The sequence below is a fragment of the Mirounga leonina genome, unplaced genomic scaffold (assembly GCF_011800145.1).
Source record: "Mirounga leonina isolate KUSES-001 unplaced genomic scaffold, KU_Mleo_1.0 Mir_200, whole genome shotgun sequence".
Classification (NCBI taxonomy): domain Eukaryota; kingdom Metazoa; phylum Chordata; class Mammalia; order Carnivora; family Phocidae; genus Mirounga; species Mirounga leonina.
The window spans coordinates 25,911,975-25,928,770 of record NW_023270503.1 but is presented as its reverse complement, the minus strand read 5'-3'; the positions used below and the strand labels follow the sequence as shown (position 1 = coordinate 25,928,770).

The window sequence follows — 16,796 nt, the reverse complement described above, 5'->3', positions numbered from 1 at the left end:
GAAAGGGGCAGTGGGAGATGACCAGAAATCCAGTCGTACCACATGGGCACAAATTCTGGGCTTGGCACCAAGAGCCCACAGCCTGCTGAGCTCAAGACAGCAAAATCAAAGATGCCCCTACTCCCAACCTCTCAGAACCAAATCTCAACACAACTACCCCATTAAGGAATCTAGGCAGTCAGAGCCGGGGAATGTATTGGAGTTTACCCCCTGTCCCCAACTTCAGGGAAGTGCCTCCCCCACTAAATTAATACATCAAATCCAGATGCACATCCAGTCTGCCTGATGCCCTAGGACATACTCCAGCTTCACACACATGATCCCAGAAATAGCTCTGGCCCAGCAGGGCTGTCCTTGCTTGCCTTCCTTCCAGAAGCCATTATTTGCCCACCAGGAGTCTGAACACAGACAGCATGACTTTGGGGACAGGGAAGCTCCCTAGGAAGAGGCTGCAGGGAAGAGGTGGGTGAATTGGTTGACTCTTTGCAGTCCTCTTACCATATAGGACAGGTCTGGGGACCACACTATGACCCCCCTTCCCACCCTTGGTGCATCCCTGTCTCTAATTATAAATAAATCAACCAAACACAATTGTCTAGATTTTTGTTTTGTTTTGTTCTGTTTTGTTAAAAAAAAAAAAAAAAAAAAAAAGACATCATGGCCAACTGGTAGGTCCCTTAGTCTCCTTCCATCCAGTCAAGCCAGAAATGCCTGGAGGGCAGGGAGGTATGGGGAGGGAGGCAAAGCCACAGGCCGTGAGCCACTGGAAGGATGGAGTCATCCTGGTGACTTTGTGACTGTGACCACAAACAGGGGAGGAAGTAGGACCCCAGGCAAGTCCTTCACCCCCCAGCATGTGTGTCTTCTGTTCCATCAGGCACATGTGGTCCCATAGCGCATCCTTTCCTCCCACCCTGACTATTCAGAGATGGGCCCCACCTCCCCAGCCCTCTGTCCTGTATGACTTCTTCCGACCTTCTTCCCTCCTCCACAGCAGGGTCTGGGCGGCCAGGCAACCAAGCAGGTGGCACACCATACCCAAAGGTGGGCTTGTCTCTATAGGTCCTTCCCCTTGGAGGGGCCTGGGGAAGAGAAGAAGGGGAGCCTGGCAGGCTTGATCTTTGAGAGTGGGCCTGGGACTCCTGACCATTGAATCATCTGCCACCCCACACTTGCCCTACAGCTTCCACCCTCTGACTAAATCGAGGGGAAGGACAATGCTACAAGGTACAAAAGTCAAGGTACATGTCTACTTTCTTTCTCTGATTCTGGAAATGGGACTTCTCTTCCCCCATAAGCTAGTGCTCAGTTTGTAGGAAGTGGCCCCACATGACCAAATCAAACAAAGTCAAAATAAGAGCCCCCAGGGCTAAAAAACTAGAGCTGGCATGTAGTATGTGGTCAATAAATGTTTTTAGATGGCTGAATGAATGAATGAATGAATGAATCCAGGATCAATTTGGAGACATACCAGGGCTCCCCATTGCCACTCTGAGACCTCTCGGACTATCTAAGCCCAAAGACACCCCTAGGCTTTGGCTCACCCCAAGGGCACACCCACACATACACACATACACACAAACACACACACACACACAGGAAGGGAAACTTCTGGGTCAGAGACAGAGCCAGGACTCAGACTCAGGCTCCAGGTCAGCTCTGTAGCCTCTAGGGGATGGGGGTGGCAGGGGGCACTGAGCCCCCTGCCTCCTGGCAGGGCTCACTCGCGGAAGCTGTCAGCCAACTGGTGGCAGTCCAGCTCCCCTTTTGGCTCCAGGCCCCCCGGAAGCTTCACTCCCGTCTTCCGGTCCACACACCAGCACTTGCCGCGCTGCCCATCTAAGGCCGGGTGACACTGCCAAGACAAGTGTGTGAGAGGTCAGTCCCCAGGCAGCCTGCCCCAATCCCAGCCCAGCCCAAGTCAGACAGTTGATCCAAGATGGCCTCTGAGGGCAGAGGCTCTTTCACAAGCACGGACCGTCTGAGCTCATGGAGTAGAGAGATATTGGCCAAGAAATGAAGGTTGTCTCAGAGGTCAGCACTGGTCTAGGGATAAAGGGCTCAAGTGTCAGAACTTTCAGTGGGATAAAAACTGGGGAAAGAAAACACAGAACTGTACAACACAAAGAGTGAACCCTAATGTAAATTATGGACCAATATTAGTTCCTTAATTTGTGGTAGCATATCTACCGTACTAAACCAAGATGTTAACAGGGAAAACTGGGGGTGAGGGAGTAGATAGGAACACTGTACTTTCTGCTCGATTTTTCTGTAAACCTAAGGGGTGCCTGGGTGGCTCAGTCGTTAAGCGTCTGCCTTCGGCTCAGGTCATGATCCCAGGGTCCTGGGATCAAGCCCCACATCGGGCTCCCTGCTCCACGGGAAGCCTGCTTCTCCCTCTCCCACTCCCCCTGCTTGTGTTCCCTCTCTCACTGTCTCTTTCTCTGTCAAATAAATAAAATCTTAAAAAAAAAAAAAACTGCTCTAGAAAATAAAATCTATTAATTTTTTTTAATGAGGGGAAAAAAGTTTTTAAAAATTGGGCAAGGATGGTGGCGCCTGGGTGGCTCAGTCGTCTGAGCATCCAAATCTTGGTTTCGGCTCAGGTCCGATCTCAGGGTTTTGAGATGGAGCCCCGGGTGGGGCTCCCGCTCAGCAGGGAGTCTGCTTGAGATTCTCTCTCTCTCTTTGTGTCTCTGCCTCTCCCCCTGCACTTGCTCACACTTATTCTCTCTCTCTCTCTCAAATAAATAAATAAAATCTTCTAAAAAATGGGACAAGGATAAAATTGGTGTTGGGATAAAGCTTGCAAGTAGGTTTGGCACTGGTTTGAGGGGCCCTTTCTGGTCCTGCACTCATTGCATACCACCCCATAATCTCCTCATGTCATCCTGGGATTTGCCGACCTGGGGGCAGCCCTTCTCCTCCTATCTAGGCCTCTATTGGCCAAGTAGCAGCCCACTTTGTGGATCTATCTACAGAGCACGGAGTGGGAGAATGTATGTGTCTATGTCCACAAAGAGCTGGAGAAAGACCCAGGCCAGGACTCCCCAGGCCACACCGAGCATAAGGCTCTGCCCAGATATGCCACTCTTCCAAGTAAGCCCACCCCTCATGGGTCAGAGATGGGGCTGAGGAGGGCCAACCTTGCTGAACATCCTAGCCTCCTGGGGGCTTATGAGAGGAGCCCATGTTCCAAGGGCATGAGGGAATATGGAGGTTCCTGCATTCATGTTTTCTCTCCTGCCCCTCTGCTTCCGTCCAAAGCTCCCATTCCCAGCTGTCAGATCTGCTTCACCTCCATCCTGGCTGTACCCCAGGTGGTTTGGTTACTCAGCATGGGGGAAGGGGCAGGCTGAGTTTCCTCCTTAACCCTTCATGACTGAGCCCCTCCATCCCCAAATGAAATCTGAGACATTCTATGGCAAAGGAGAACTACTCATAGGACGGAGTACAGTACAGGGAATGAAAGAGTGCTGGGAGGTAGAGGTTGGCAGGAGTGCTAAGTGGTGAATCCAGACATGATGGAAATAGCCCTGGATGGGGAGGCAGGACAGCTGATCTGCCATTAACTCACTATGTGACTTTGGGCCTGTTTCCTCATCTCCAAAATGAGTGTGGTGGGGAAAATAAGCTGAGGCTCTAAGACTGGGGGCGGACCCAGAGGGTTAGGTTTGGGTGGGGAGGTCTCCCCCTTCCCGAGATCTCCAACCGGCACCATCTTGTGGAGAGACCAGGAATGCCCCAAGAGCCGAGGCCAGGACAGAGCCAGCAGGGATGAAGACCCACCTGCTTCGGGTGGAAGTTGCCATTTCGGTCGCAGTTGGGGATGGGGATGATGTAAAAGTCCTCGTGGGTGCGGCTCTGTGAGGCGGCCAGCCGCTCCAGGGCCCGGTGCAGCTCACTCTGGCAGGAGCCCTGGGGCTGGAGGAAGGGAAAATGAAACTGCTTAGCAGAAGGGAGAGAGGCAGGAAGACCCCAAAGCTGGGGGTCAGATCAGGACTCAAGGCCCAGAAAGGAGGTTCAAGGCCCAGAGGCCGGGCAGGGCCCAGTGGGTTCAGGGGACCCTGGTGGACAGAGCAGAAGGACACTGAACAGAGGATTCTGAGCTAAAGAGCTTCTAAAAAGGAAGGGTGTGAATGGAAGGGACCTTGTGGGGGGAAGGGGTTATGGAAACCTATGAAGATGGTTGGGAAGGGAATGATTTCTAAGCAGGAGGGATAGCTGACATCATACAATTAACAACTTGGTAAGAAGACCCAGGCCAGGATCCATCAGAACCATCCATCAGAAAGGACTTAGCCAGACCCTGGGGCAGGGTCTCCAGGCCCCCTGCTGTGGCCAGCGTTAACCACTTAGTTACTGAAAAAGTCTGCATGGAGAATCCAAGAGAAGAGCTAAGAAATGCCAGGAGGCTTGGGAAAACCACTATTTACAAACCCATACAGAAGTATTTCAGTACTTAACAATTACTTCAACTGCATATATATATAACTGATGAACAGGAAAGGCAGTTCAAGGAAAGGAATGAGGATTCTCTGGGTCCTGATGATGCATACTGGGTGCCTCTTGCACACAGTAGGCATCCAATGAATGTTTGTTGAATAAACATAATCCAGATCTAGTGGTGGTGGCGGTGCACATGTGCATTTGTAGGTCAGAGGTCCTCACCACAGGCCGAGCTTCCTCCCGGGGCACCCCGATGACCTTCATCTTGCCCCCGCTGGTGCTGCGGTCTCGAATTTTGGCGAAGTGCTTCTGCAGGCACCTACGGTCATGGGCACTGCAGGGACTGAAGCTGTTGTTGGGGTGGTCACCCTCATCCTTGTCTGCAGTCAGGCCAAGATGGGGAGAGGTCAGCACCAGGAAAGGACAGGGCAACACACCAACCCAGCCTCCCACCTTGCTTTCTTCTTGGAGATTCTCCAGCCTGGCTCTGGGAAAGAATAGGGGGCCTTGGGGTGGGGTGGGGGGGAATAAAAGCAACACCCTCATCTCCTCCCCACTCTCCTGGGATTTCCTCAGGAGAATATTCCTCTTAAAGTCCTTGACTTGTCCCTCACCCCACCCAGTCCAGCCCTCAGATGAGTCACCAGCTGCAGCTGCACAGACAGCAGGAGGGTCTCCTGGGCCCTGCAGGGAGGTCTAAGGCAGGCAGGGGCCTCCCCACCAGATTTCACACACACCCCCATTCAGCTCCTGCTACCATCCCCCACTCTGTCTGCTCTCTCTTCCTGTCTCCTTTCCTGCTCTTTTCAGCATCTGGCTGAGCCAACCAGGGGATCCTCAAATCTGTTGGCTCTGCTACCCCTCTTCCACATGACCAAAATCAGAATTTCCATGAGTGATGAGAAATCTGGCCCAAAAGGCCCTCCCCATTGGCTGAACAGGAGAGAAGAAGCGGGAGTAGGTGTGTATGCCTACATGTGAAAGTGTGAATCCGTGTGTATGTGTGACACACACTGTGTGGCCGCAGGACCAAAAACACCCTCACACCTCCCTTCAGTTCCCCCCACCCCCACATCTCCCATCCTTGGATTTTAGACACCATCCGAAGTCCATGTCTATTGCCCAGAGCCAGGGCACTGGAGATGTGGAGATGGGGGTGGTGAGGCTGGACCTGCACACTCTCCCTGGGATCCCCTGAAGACTCTATCTGAACTCGAGAATAACCCGATCCAGAAGTCCCAGAACCGTAACCACTACTCCAACCTCCAGGCAGCCAAAACCGGAATACAGGGCTGAGCTGGAGAAAGAGGTTGCAAGACCTCTAAAATGCTTGGGCTTGATCAGAGTCACCTCTAAAATGCTTGGGCTTGGCAGCTCGCTGCATTCCAGATGTTGGCAGCTAGACAGAAGGTTACATCTGGTTTGCGTCAGGATTTTTTTTCCTGAGGAGTTAGCAGGTTCCTCCATGCATGGCAGCAGTCCCAGAGCTGCCTCTGGGTCAAATGGTATTTTTCTGTCTAGCCAAATTTAGTTGGGGGGTTAGTTCTCTTTTTATTCTCCTAGTTCTGGTGGTGTGGGGGGAAGCAAGTAGATAAAGGGAAACCAGGCAAGGAGGAATCTAGACTTTCACAAAGTCTTTGTCAAGATTCCATACCAAAGGTTATTTATAAAACTGAGTCACCAAGGATGGGAAGGTTTTGTCATGGGTGGAGGGCGGGTTTAGAAAGAAGAATCAAAGGTAAGGAATAAATGGAGCAGATAGATATAATCTATCCTTCTGCATATTTAACATCCCAAGAAGGACAGTCCGGAGGGGACTCCAGTCTCAGAGACAACATCAAGTTCTTTTTTTTTTTTTTTAAGATTTTATTTATTTATTTGACAGAGAGAGACACAGCGAGAGAGGGAACACAAGCAGGGGGAGTGAGAGAGGGAGAAGCAGGCTTCCCGCCGAGCAGGGAGCCCAATGCGGGGCTCTATCCCAGGACCCTGGGATCATGACCTGAGCCGAAGGCAGACGCTTAACGACTGAGCCACCCAGGTGCACCAACATCAAGTTCATAAGGGTCAACCAAGGAGAATCCACTATAGCAAGACCTCCCAGGGACGTGGACAGCAAAAGATGTGGGTAAATTTCAGAAGACCAGCATCGTCAAGGGGGCCATAAGAAGATGGACCCCAAACCCTCAGTCAGAACCAGAGAAAAGATCTGGGACACAGGCTCTTCCCTGAAGACCCTCCCAAGAAACCTTTCTGGCCAAAAGGCCCAGACTGGCCAGTGATCCCTACCCCTGCATCCACCTTGCACAAAAGCATAGACTTTTGGAAGGGGGCACAGTGTTTCAGGGGTGTAGGCTGGAGGTGGATAATGGAGAGGAAGAGGAAATGAAAGACCTAAAAGAATTAGAGCCAAATCTTGAAACCACAGAGGCTGAGCTGAGACATGAACAAAAGCACCACCATTTTACCCGGAAAAGGCTGGAAGGGATCAAAAGGACTCATTTCCCACAGTCCATGGTGCTAATTTGAGGGGTACCCTTGGAACCTGGAAAAGGTTTTGGTCTTTCCTTGAGTTTGCTTTCTTTTCGTAGCCATAAAGGGAAGCACTACTTTGCGCAGTGGCACTTGTTTCTCTTGGTGAGCAGGCAGAATGTTTTCAGGTTCAAGAAATAAGCAAGAGTTTTTTAACAAATGGAGAGGTTGAGAGCCTCCTATCCTGCAAGTATGGCGCATCAGGGTGGTAAAGACCTCAAGAACCTAGAGAGATCTAGAGTAGAAATGTAACTGCAACTAGGCTTTCCAATGTTGAGTTTCTACGAGTTGAAGTTCACAAATGATTAACTCTTGGGGGGTTATTAATGGATATATGGAATATTTATCCCTTAACTTAGGAGGCATTATTAAGAAGGACAATGTAGGGGGTGCCTGGGTGGCTCAGTTGGTTGAGCAGTTGAGCATCTGGCTCTTGGTTTTGGCTCAGGTCATGATCTCGGGGTTGCGAGATCAAGCCCCAACTAGGGGTAGGACTCTGCAGCACTCAGCCCATAGTCTGCTTGGGGTTTTCTCTCTCCCTCTCCCTCTGCCCCTCCCCCTGTTTGTGCTCGTTCTCACTCTCTCGCTCATAAGTAAATAAATAAAATCTTTTAAAAAACGGGGGGGAGGACAACTGGGTCCACTCACTGAAACCTGGAGCTGCATGGGCCATAGGGCAAGGCTGGAAGCATAGCTTATGCTCTTGTGTGAATAAGGCCTCCTGTCACACTAAGGGGATTATCTGGGGAAATCTAAGCAGGCAGTGTGTCTGGCCTCCCCCTCCTTGGTTTCCCCACTTTTTTGTTGTTGCTAGGCAAGTTTCCTTTTTTATTTTTTGAAGAACTGAAGAATCCTACAAGCCTCCAAAACACACATACTTGAGTCCAGATACTCATCAATGCCATACTTGGACCCTTCTTGCCCAAGGCCAGACTGCTTTACCCCACCAAAAGGGCACTCCACAGAGATCAATCCTTCATTAACACCAAGCATGCCAACTTCCAGCTGCTCTGCCACTCTCCAGATCTGGTCCCGGTCTGTCCCTACCTTGTGTCTAAGCTTAGAGAAGAATACACCAGATAGGGAGAGTAGCTGCTTACTTACTCTCATGGGGACATAGGTACACAGAGTATATCCATATCTGCCCACTCAGACACAGACAGGCCAGGATTCAAGAACCACAAACATATACAAACAATCATGTGTCCAGGCACACACTGGTCCACACATGCACACCCACATGCACTCGGGCACTCTGACCCTGCCCCGAGCAGAGACACAGACCCAGGGCAGGGCACTCTGCCTGCCCCATAGCTTGTTGACGTTCCATTTAATCTGTAACTTTTCCTCGCCCAGCCTTGCTTAACAGGCAGATTGAGGATCCACCCCATGATCCACCCCTAGACGCTGGGTTTGGGAGGGTGAGGATCGTAGCCTTGGGCCTCTGAAAAATGTTAACCTTCCACTCTCCAAAGCTGTCTAAATACTTACTACTTCCCTGCTTACTCAATACCTGGTACTGCTCACCCAGGTGAGGCCCTCTGGAAAGACCCCAATCCCTGTGGGTCGGTCCCCCCCGAGTTAGACCTGACCTCTAAAAGGCTTATTTAAGGGGTGGGACTTCCAAGGTAGGCCAGGTCATCTCTTCCAGCCCCTGCTTGGAGCTAGGCCAATAACGTGCAAACACAGTGCAAACCTTGGTCTTTGCTCTAGCAACCAAGGGTAAGGCACCCAGAGAGAGAAAAGACTTCACAGCTTTGGCACCACTGGCTGAAAAGTTCATGGTCAAAGCTAGAGGATTTCCTCTTTCTGGCTGCCTGATTTCAACCCCATAATTCCTCCTCAACTCCAGGCCCAGTCCCCTTCAAGACACCCAGAGTGAGGCTGTGAGGTGGGTGGGCCCAGCCACCCAGACACAGGCATTTCAGCTCACCCCTGTACCCTGCAAGAAAGGCCTTTTCTTTCTTCCCCTGGACTCAGCCTCGAGAAACCAGGATCACCCATGCCAGGTACCCAGCCCTTTCTTCGAGGTCTGGCTCACATGGCATCCCCCTCACCGTCATGCCATGCTGCCCTCCTCAGACTGAAGGAAAGCTGGCCTGTCCTTCCCATGTTTACAGCAGCAAAAAGCACCAAGTTCCTCCTTACCCCTTTCAACTCCTCTGAATGTCCCCCTACTTTGCTCAATTGCCCTACTGTCCCTCAAAATCCCAGCATCAGAGGAGAATTTAAGTTTCAACCGAAATCTTCTCGGCTTCTTCTTCATCACCATCTTCATCATGGCTCTAACTAATGGAGGTCTTACTCCATGCCAGACACCCCAAGCCTGTGAGGCAGGTCCCATTGTCATTTCCATTTTACAGATGAGGAAATGCAGTAGACTGGTTGGAGGGGAAGGAAGACAGACTTATCCCTGCAGCTCCTATGTCTTTAAATGGAAAAGACTCTTGATACCCGAGGCACCAATAATTCTGGCTTTGCCAATACTAAAGAAAAAATGTTAAGCAGCCATGCTCCTCCCCCACCTCCCCCAAGGCACAGAATTTCTGGGAAGGCCCTGTTCCCATGACATGACTGGATTCCCAGTACTGAAGTAAGGGGGACAATATTTGCTGCGTTGACTAAAAATTAACCCAGGCTGTCTGTTCCCTAACCCTGTCCCAGAGAGACCCAAGAGCACAGTTTAGGAGCTCCCCAGTCCAAACACTGATCTTCCCACTGTCCACTCCCCCAGATTCCATGAGTCAAGGGTCAGTCCACTGATGCAGAATTGTGGACTTCTGACGCACATGTCCCACCCCACCCCCACCTCTGGGGGCCTGAGCAGCGTTAATCCACAATGTTTTCTGGCTCAGAAAGCTGGGACAGGAGGGCTATGGGGAGGTTAGGGGGCAGAGGCTTAAGATGGAAGGAGGAAACCTGCTCCTGGGGCAAATAGGAGGCAGCTGGACATAGCAGGCCAAGGGAAGGGGCACGCCAAGTGGTTGTCCTCCCCCAGTCACCTGCTGAAGCTTTGCCCCAAGAGGAAAAGGCAGAAAGAGAAGCCTGATATCCTCTGCCAAACTATTCCCAAGGCAAGAGGGTCCAAGCCTTGGGACCTAGGAGGGACAGTGGCCTATTGACAGTGAAAGGCTAGAGAGAATAGCGGGGATAAGGTCTGAGCTCTGGCCATCTTGTCTCACCAGAGACCCTGCAGGGCTGTTGCACAACTCTAGGGGGCACCTTTCACATGGTGCAGGGGATGTTTCTGTGATGACTAGGAGGTGAGAAGGCATGGACACAGCTTGCCGAGTAGGTACCTAGTTTCCCCAGGGTTCTCCAGGCTTGCCCTTTCCCTCTCCAGATCTTTGCATACCCTGCATGGGTGGAGGACAGGCAAGGAGGGAGGGAGTGGGCATTAGAGACCTGGACCCTGTAATCCCAAGGGGACATAAAGGCCAATTTGCATGATGTCCACAGGATAATCACAAACTTCATACCATTTCCTCCAAAGCCCCTAGGGGATTAGATTTTCCTCCACTATCGGATGGGGTACTCCTACCCAGCCAGGGAGGAGGGGGTGCTCAAGACCCTCTGAGGGCTCTTCTGCCCCGAGTTCAAGTCAGTGAGCGAGAAGGTTAGCACCTATTCTAATCTGGTGCCAGATACATACCCACTGTACAGTGGAGGATGGAGATATGAAGGGAAAGAGGTCCCATTATACTCAGGGAGCCCAAGGGCTCAGCCCTCACTCCCAATCTGGTCTGGTACCAGGACCCCTCCTCTCCCACTGGCACCAGCATCTGTGCCCCAGGATCAGTGCCTTACTCCCTCGGGACACCCCCCGGCCCCCCTGCTTCCCAGATGTGTTGGGTGCCAGGCTGGCATTTCTCCTAGAATGTTTTCTGCTGACCTATCTCTCACTGCCTAGGGACAGGAAGGGCAGAGAGGCCTGAGGCCAGACCCCTGGGGTCCACCTCCTTCCTGTTTTCCCTGCATCCTGCTTTCCTCCGCTAACAAGCTGCAGAGGATTGAGGAAGTGGAACGGTCTGGGACCCAGCGCAGGAAGCTTGGGGCCGGAGTCCCAGCATCCGGAGTGCAACAATGGAAGCTTCAAGCACCAGGAAAAGAGACACAGACAGAGGCACAGGGAGAGGAAAACAGAGTCAGAGAGGGAACAAGAAACAGAGGCAGAGATACAGAAAAGCAGAGAGAGAGATTGCCAAAGTAACAGAGAAAGACAGGAACAAAGACAGAAAGAGAAACAGTGACAGAGACACGGAGAGAAAGAGCAACAGAAAGGTGCTGAGGAGAAAGTGAGAGAAACAGGACAAAAGCAGAAAGGGAACAAGATAGAGAAAGAGAAACTGATAACAGGCGGAAGACATTGAGGAAAGGAGAACTCAGGAATGTTGGTAGTGAAACTAGAGATTGAGAGACGTAGCAGGAAATAACAAAAGAATAAGAAAGAACAAAAGACTGAGAAAGATTATAAGGAGAAACTGAGAGGCTCACTGAAAAATGGAAAAAGGGAAAGTGTAAGGCCCTCTAAGCCTCTCCCTCTCCCTCTTCCTCTCTCCCCCCTCCTGCTCTCCCGTCTCCCCCTCTCCCTCTCTCTCTCTCCTTTCTCTACTCCCTATCCCACACCGTTAGGTTTCTACAGCTCTGGGCTGGGAGCCAAGACTTGCTTCTCTTCGCCACCTCAGATGACACCTGCCAGGAGAGAGGAGCGGGGTGCCTGTATACCAGTGCAGGACGAGGTGCCCAGGCCTGGCAGAGAGACCTCTGTCTTCCCAATACCTCTCAAACAGCAAGGTGAGCTGCCTGGGGGGAGGGGGGGCTTTGGGGAGGGGCAACTCTGATGCCCCCCACCACCAAAGCCCCTCTAATTTGCATGTCCCACTCAACCCTACCTCAATGTCAAAAGGCCAAGCCCTGGCTTCTTAGACCCCTGGGGTTTCACATGTGGCCAGGATGAGGGAAGTTCCAGGATCAGGAACAGACAGCCACCACCACTGCCACCTCCATCCTCTAGTTATCTGGCCCCAGGCCGCTCACTTGCAGGCTGCTGGCTGGACCAGGTCAGGTTATGTTCCACTCTTGCACCAGCAGCCAGGACTACCATTGAGACCTCTCTTCCCAAACAGACACCCTTGGGAGGTTTGAGATGGAGGGCTGGGACAGTCTTCCTTGCTGGTGGCAACAGGCTGCTAGGGATTCAACAGCAGTTTCCTTGGGTGAGCCTGTCCCATGCCAGTCCAGCCCTGCCAGGTACCTGCCTCCTCGTTAACTCAGATTTTCAAGGGCTTTCCAGGCCAGCCTGAATGGGGAAGGGGCTCCTAGGAGGGGAGAACACCAGGTAGGGCATGCAAGGACAGGGGCACCTTACCAGAGGGCTGCAGGCTTTCCTGGATGGCCTCGATCTCCGCCAGCTCCATGCACACGCCTTGCCCGTGCATCAGCGTGTGCAGGGGCTTCTCCACCCCCCGGGGCGGGTAGCAGCGCAGGCCGGAGCCGCAGCGAGGGGTATACACCCCGCAGGGCATCCCTTTGCCCAGGGCGCAAGTGGCGCAACAGCCGCAGCCCGGCTCCCGCACCAGCTCCTCGCAGCCCACGGGGGGGCGGCAGCGCGCCAGCTTCTCCTCCGAGCAGGGCGGGCAGTGGATGGCTTCGTCGCCCAGGCTCGGCCCAGGCCCAGCGGCCAGCAGCAGCGCGGCCACGAGGCAGAGGGGCAGCATGACCGAGCTAGGACGGGGCGAACGCGCGCGCACACTGGCAGCAGGGACACACGGCGACAGCGCCCGGGCGCGCCTGGAGGACCCGACCCGGAGGGCGCGGGGAGACGGGGCAGCCCCGCGGGCTGACAGGGACGGAGCCAGGGAAGTTAGCAAGCGGGCTGGAGGGGAGCGAGCCTGGCCGCCGAGGCGCTGCGCCGCATCCTCGGCCCGGCCCAGGCGGCGGGCGGCGGGCGGCGGGGTGGGGGGGAAGGGGGTTGAGCGGCTGCCCGGGACCGGCTCCCCCGGACTTTATACCGGCCCCTGGCCACACCCCCAGCGCCTTCCCAGAGGTGGGGGAGCGGGGGCGCGGGGGGGGAGGGGGAGGCGGCCGTTAGGGGGAGGGGGCGCTGTCCTGAGTCGCCGCCGCCGCCGCCGCCGCCGCCGCCGCCGCTACAACATCTGAAAGTCCTTTTCTGCCGCAGAAGGAAGCGGAGCAGTTTGGAAGCCGTGGCAGGCGCCGACAGCGCCTCTGAACCGGAGCCTGGGAGGGGAGAGAAAGAAGAGGAGACGCCAAGGGGCTGCTCTTTGGCCCCCTCCCTCGACCTTGGAGGATTCCTCCCCTACCCCGCGAAGGCGGCTGCAGTCCCACCCCACCCCCCACCCTCCAAGAACGCGACCTCCTAGCCCGGACTCCCGGCTCCGCGGATTCAGTCTCCCGGGCCAGAGTCCTTTCCACCCCACTCCCACCCACTGGAGACCAAGTCGGGTGAAGTGGGAAAAAGGAAGCAAGCACCCAACGAGGGACCCAGAAGGGCCTGATGGCCCTAAGAAGTTAGTAGGCTCTCTTCCCACTCGCCCTTCCAACTCCCCCACGCCCCCCGCGCGCGCACTATCTCCCCAGGGCTCATCTGGGTCCTGGTCCACTCTGCCTTCCTGAGAACTGAATCCACCGAACTCCTGGAGAAGGAGGTGCCCAGCCTCTTCTTCCTTCCTGGATGTTTGCTTCTACTGCCCGACTCCCTCCCCAGAGGAGGATTGGCTAGGGAGATTGCCACTCTCAGTGTGCAAATTGTGCATCGCACAACTCCAGGGGGCACCATTTCTCTCGTGGTCATTGTAGGTTTGTGTAGCTGTTATGACAGTTTTCCAGCAGATGGCAGTCAAGCATTTCGAGGGAGGGGTGCCTTCTCCTAATTCAGCTGGTGTTGCTATTTGGGCTAGTGCCTGGGGCTGACTAGGCCCTCTGTGAGATCTTATTGGTGCCTGTTTCCCCGGCCCCTTGCCTCAGTCCTGCTGGGATCCGGAGAGACCCTAGAGTAACATTTGAGCAGAGACCCACCTCCTAGGTTCTCTCTGGTCTCCCAGTACTCACCCATTCTCCACACAAAGGCTTCTGCTGTCCTGGAGCTGGTTTCAGGCTAAGAGTGCGTGTCAGGGCACAATCGGTGGCCCAGTGTGGATTTTTTTTATTATTATTATTTTATCTTATTTTATTTATTTATTTATCTTTGGCTTGGCTTAGCCTAGAAAGCGGCAAGGCAGCCAAGCCAAAGTGCAGATCAGAGACCGTTTTCCTTCTTCCCGCTTCCTGCTTCCTCTCCCAGGGCAGCAGTTTTTCATTTCAGTCTCACAGCAATTAGGCCCTCTCCTACCTTCTCCAGTGTAGACTGTCCAGGTGATATGAGGAAGAGAGGGGCTGGAAGCTGAAAGTGTAGGGACAGAACCAAAAAGTTGCAAACTGACGGCACCTACTGGCAATCATCAAGACTGCAGAAGGTCTGGAGAGTTCTGGCGGGGGACAAGATTCTGGGATTCTCTCCCTGCCATCTATCTCACAGACATACTGGGGTCTCTTCTTTTTTGGAGCAGGGAAAACAGAGCCAGGTTCCTCACGTCCCTGGGGGAAGCCCAGCCTGTCCCTGATTCAGAAAACTTCCCCCAGCCCTCTCCCCACCTTCCATCATCTTGAACCCGGTTCTGCCACCAACTCATTGTATGAAGTTGGACACCACTCCTTAGAGCTTGAATGTCCCTAACTCTAAAATAGAGGTAAGGTCATCTCCACCAATCCTGCCTCTTAAAGCTCTTATGAGAGTAAAATGGGACCAGAAAGGATGGTTTTGATACCAACACCAGACTTGCCCCGTAGACAGCAAACCTGGGAGAGCTAAAGGCGCTGGGAGGTAGAGGAAGGAGTGCAGGAGAGGCTGGACTGAAAGCAAAAAAGTACCTGGAGGTGAAGCATGAGTGCAGGTGTGGGAAATCCAGAAAGGTTTCTAGGTGAGACAGGTGCCCAGACCTCTACCCCAGCATCCCCGATCTATTTGCTGGTGCGCACCCACCCCCAACGCCTTTCCAACTTCCAAGGAAGCAGGAAAATAGATATAAGTAGGCCATCCAAGCACCTTCCCATCATTCATGCAACACCTATTTGCTGGACGCTGATTGTGCGCAGGCTTTGTGCTACATACTGAGGACACAGAAATGGCCAAGATGACTCTCTGCCCTCAAGGAGCTCACTGCCTAGTGAGGGGAGACAGGCATAAAAATAAAATGAGCCTAAGAAGTGTGCAGGTGCCCTGGGAGATATCCATGTGGGGCACTGTGGGGACCCAGATACACAAGTGGTCAGTTCTACATCCAAGGCATGGAAAAGCTTCACAGAGAAGGTGACTCATGAGCCAACCATCTTCCATGCTGGAGGAAAAAGCACAGGTATTAACATCAGGCCAACCTGGATTCTAATCCCAGCTTTGCCACTAGACTCACTGGGGAACCTGAAACAAGTTACTCTGAGCTTCACTGTCCTTACCTCGAAAATAGGGCTTTGTGATAAAGAAAGAAGGGTGAGGAGGGGAGAGAGAGAGAGTGGCTTGTGCAAATTGCCCAGCCTACAGGGGGCGCTGAGTGTTTGCTATCCCACCCTATCCCACCCTGCAGGAAACTATAATTCTCCACCGGGCCCCTGGTGAGCCCCCAGTGGCAGGACTTGTGTTTCCCTCAGCAGAATGGAGGCTCTCAGAGGACTGGGTTTAGTGTCCCCCCTGGGCTTGCTGGTGTCTGGGGATAGGCTAAATAAAGGGCACAGGATTTGGAGTGAGAGGACCTGGGTTCAAGTTGCAGCACAGTCACTTAAGAGCTGTGTGACCTTGGATACCCACTTAATGTCTTGAAGGGTCATTTCATCCATTTTAAAAAGAGAAAAAAAAAAAATTCTGAGTTCAGTTCTCCAGTGTTTTTTACGTGCTCTTGAAACAAAGATATAACTAACCCTAAAAACATATAATAAAAATAAAAAATAAAAAAACAAAGAGCAAAAGAGATAATTGGGCTTACCCCACAGGATGATTGCAAGAGAAAATGAGATAATGGATAAGAAAGCGTTCTGGAACCCAAGAAATGGGGTACAGATGCTGCTCATTGGTTTTCTCCACCTGATTGCTGCCTCCTTGAGGCCTGAGAGCACGTCCTGGAGCCCCCAGAGATAGAAACATGGCCTTCCTTCCCTGTCATCTTTTCCAGCCCAAGGCTCCACCGGAAAAGGAACCTCTGTGGGGCACTAGGCTGGCTCACTTGGAAGAGCATGTGACTCTTGATCTCAGAGTTGTGAGTTCCAGTCCCATGCTGGATTACTGAAAAATAAAATAAACTTAAAAAAAAAAAAAAAAAGAGGGTGCCTGGGTGGCTCAGTTGGTTAAGCATCTGCCTTTGGCTCAGGTCATGATCCCGGAGTCCTGGGATCGAGTCCCACATCAGGCTCCCTGCTCAGTGGGGAGCCTGCTTCTCCCTCTCCCTCTGCCTGCCACTCCCCTTGCTTGTGCTCACTCTCTCTCTCTGTCAAATAAATAAATAAAATCTCAAAAAGAAAGAAAGAAAAAGAACCTCTGCCTCCGTCTCACATCCTTGTCTGTCCCTAAGCTCCTGGGCACCCAGGGCACCAGGAAGACGCTCCTGATGGAGAAGTGAGAAAAATCCCCACTCTCCATCCACTTTTTCCAGCCCACAACTTCGTTGGCTTGTTGTTTAGAGTCTAATTAGCTCCCTTGTTGGTTTGGTTTCACATCTCTACTGGGTTCAGTCTGGTCTTCTTAGAGAATTGATAGTCCTGCCCTCAGGGAA

General features: G+C 52.8%; 1 protein-coding gene and 1 long non-coding RNA gene across 4 annotated transcripts; one reads left to right on the top strand and one right to left on the bottom strand.

Annotated features, from left to right (window-relative positions):
* Positions 1-628: 628 nt before the first annotated feature.
* Positions 629-13,116, bottom strand: IGFBP4 (insulin like growth factor binding protein 4). 2 transcript variants are annotated; one of them, XM_035027068.1, is made up of 4 exons: positions 12,350-13,116; positions 4,672-4,829; positions 3,790-3,924; positions 629-1,855 (listed from the first exon to the last, which is right to left on the bottom strand). In XM_035027068.1, the coding sequence occupies exons 1-4, from the start codon at positions 12,696-12,698 to the stop codon at positions 1,721-1,723; spliced, it is 777 nt and encodes a 258-aa protein (XP_034882959.1). In that variant the 5' UTR covers positions 12,699-13,116; the 3' UTR covers positions 629-1,720. The 2 variants fall into 2 exon arrangements, with proteins under 2 accessions (XP_034882959.1, XP_034882960.1); XM_035027069.1 differs by lacking the exon at positions 12,350-13,116 and adding an exon at positions 9,130-10,992 and having other exon boundaries at positions 630-1,855.
* LOC118024868 lies at positions 10,814-16,322 on the top strand. Of its 2 annotated transcripts, XR_004683221.1 has the most exons (3): positions 11,178-11,775; positions 13,160-13,508; positions 16,200-16,322. It is a non-coding gene; the product is annotated as an uncharacterized LOC118024868 (long non-coding RNA). The 2 variants fall into 2 exon arrangements; XR_004683220.1 differs by lacking the exon at positions 16,200-16,322 and having other exon boundaries at positions 10,814-11,775; positions 13,160-14,869.
* The last annotated feature ends 474 nt before the right edge of the window (positions 16,323-16,796 follow it).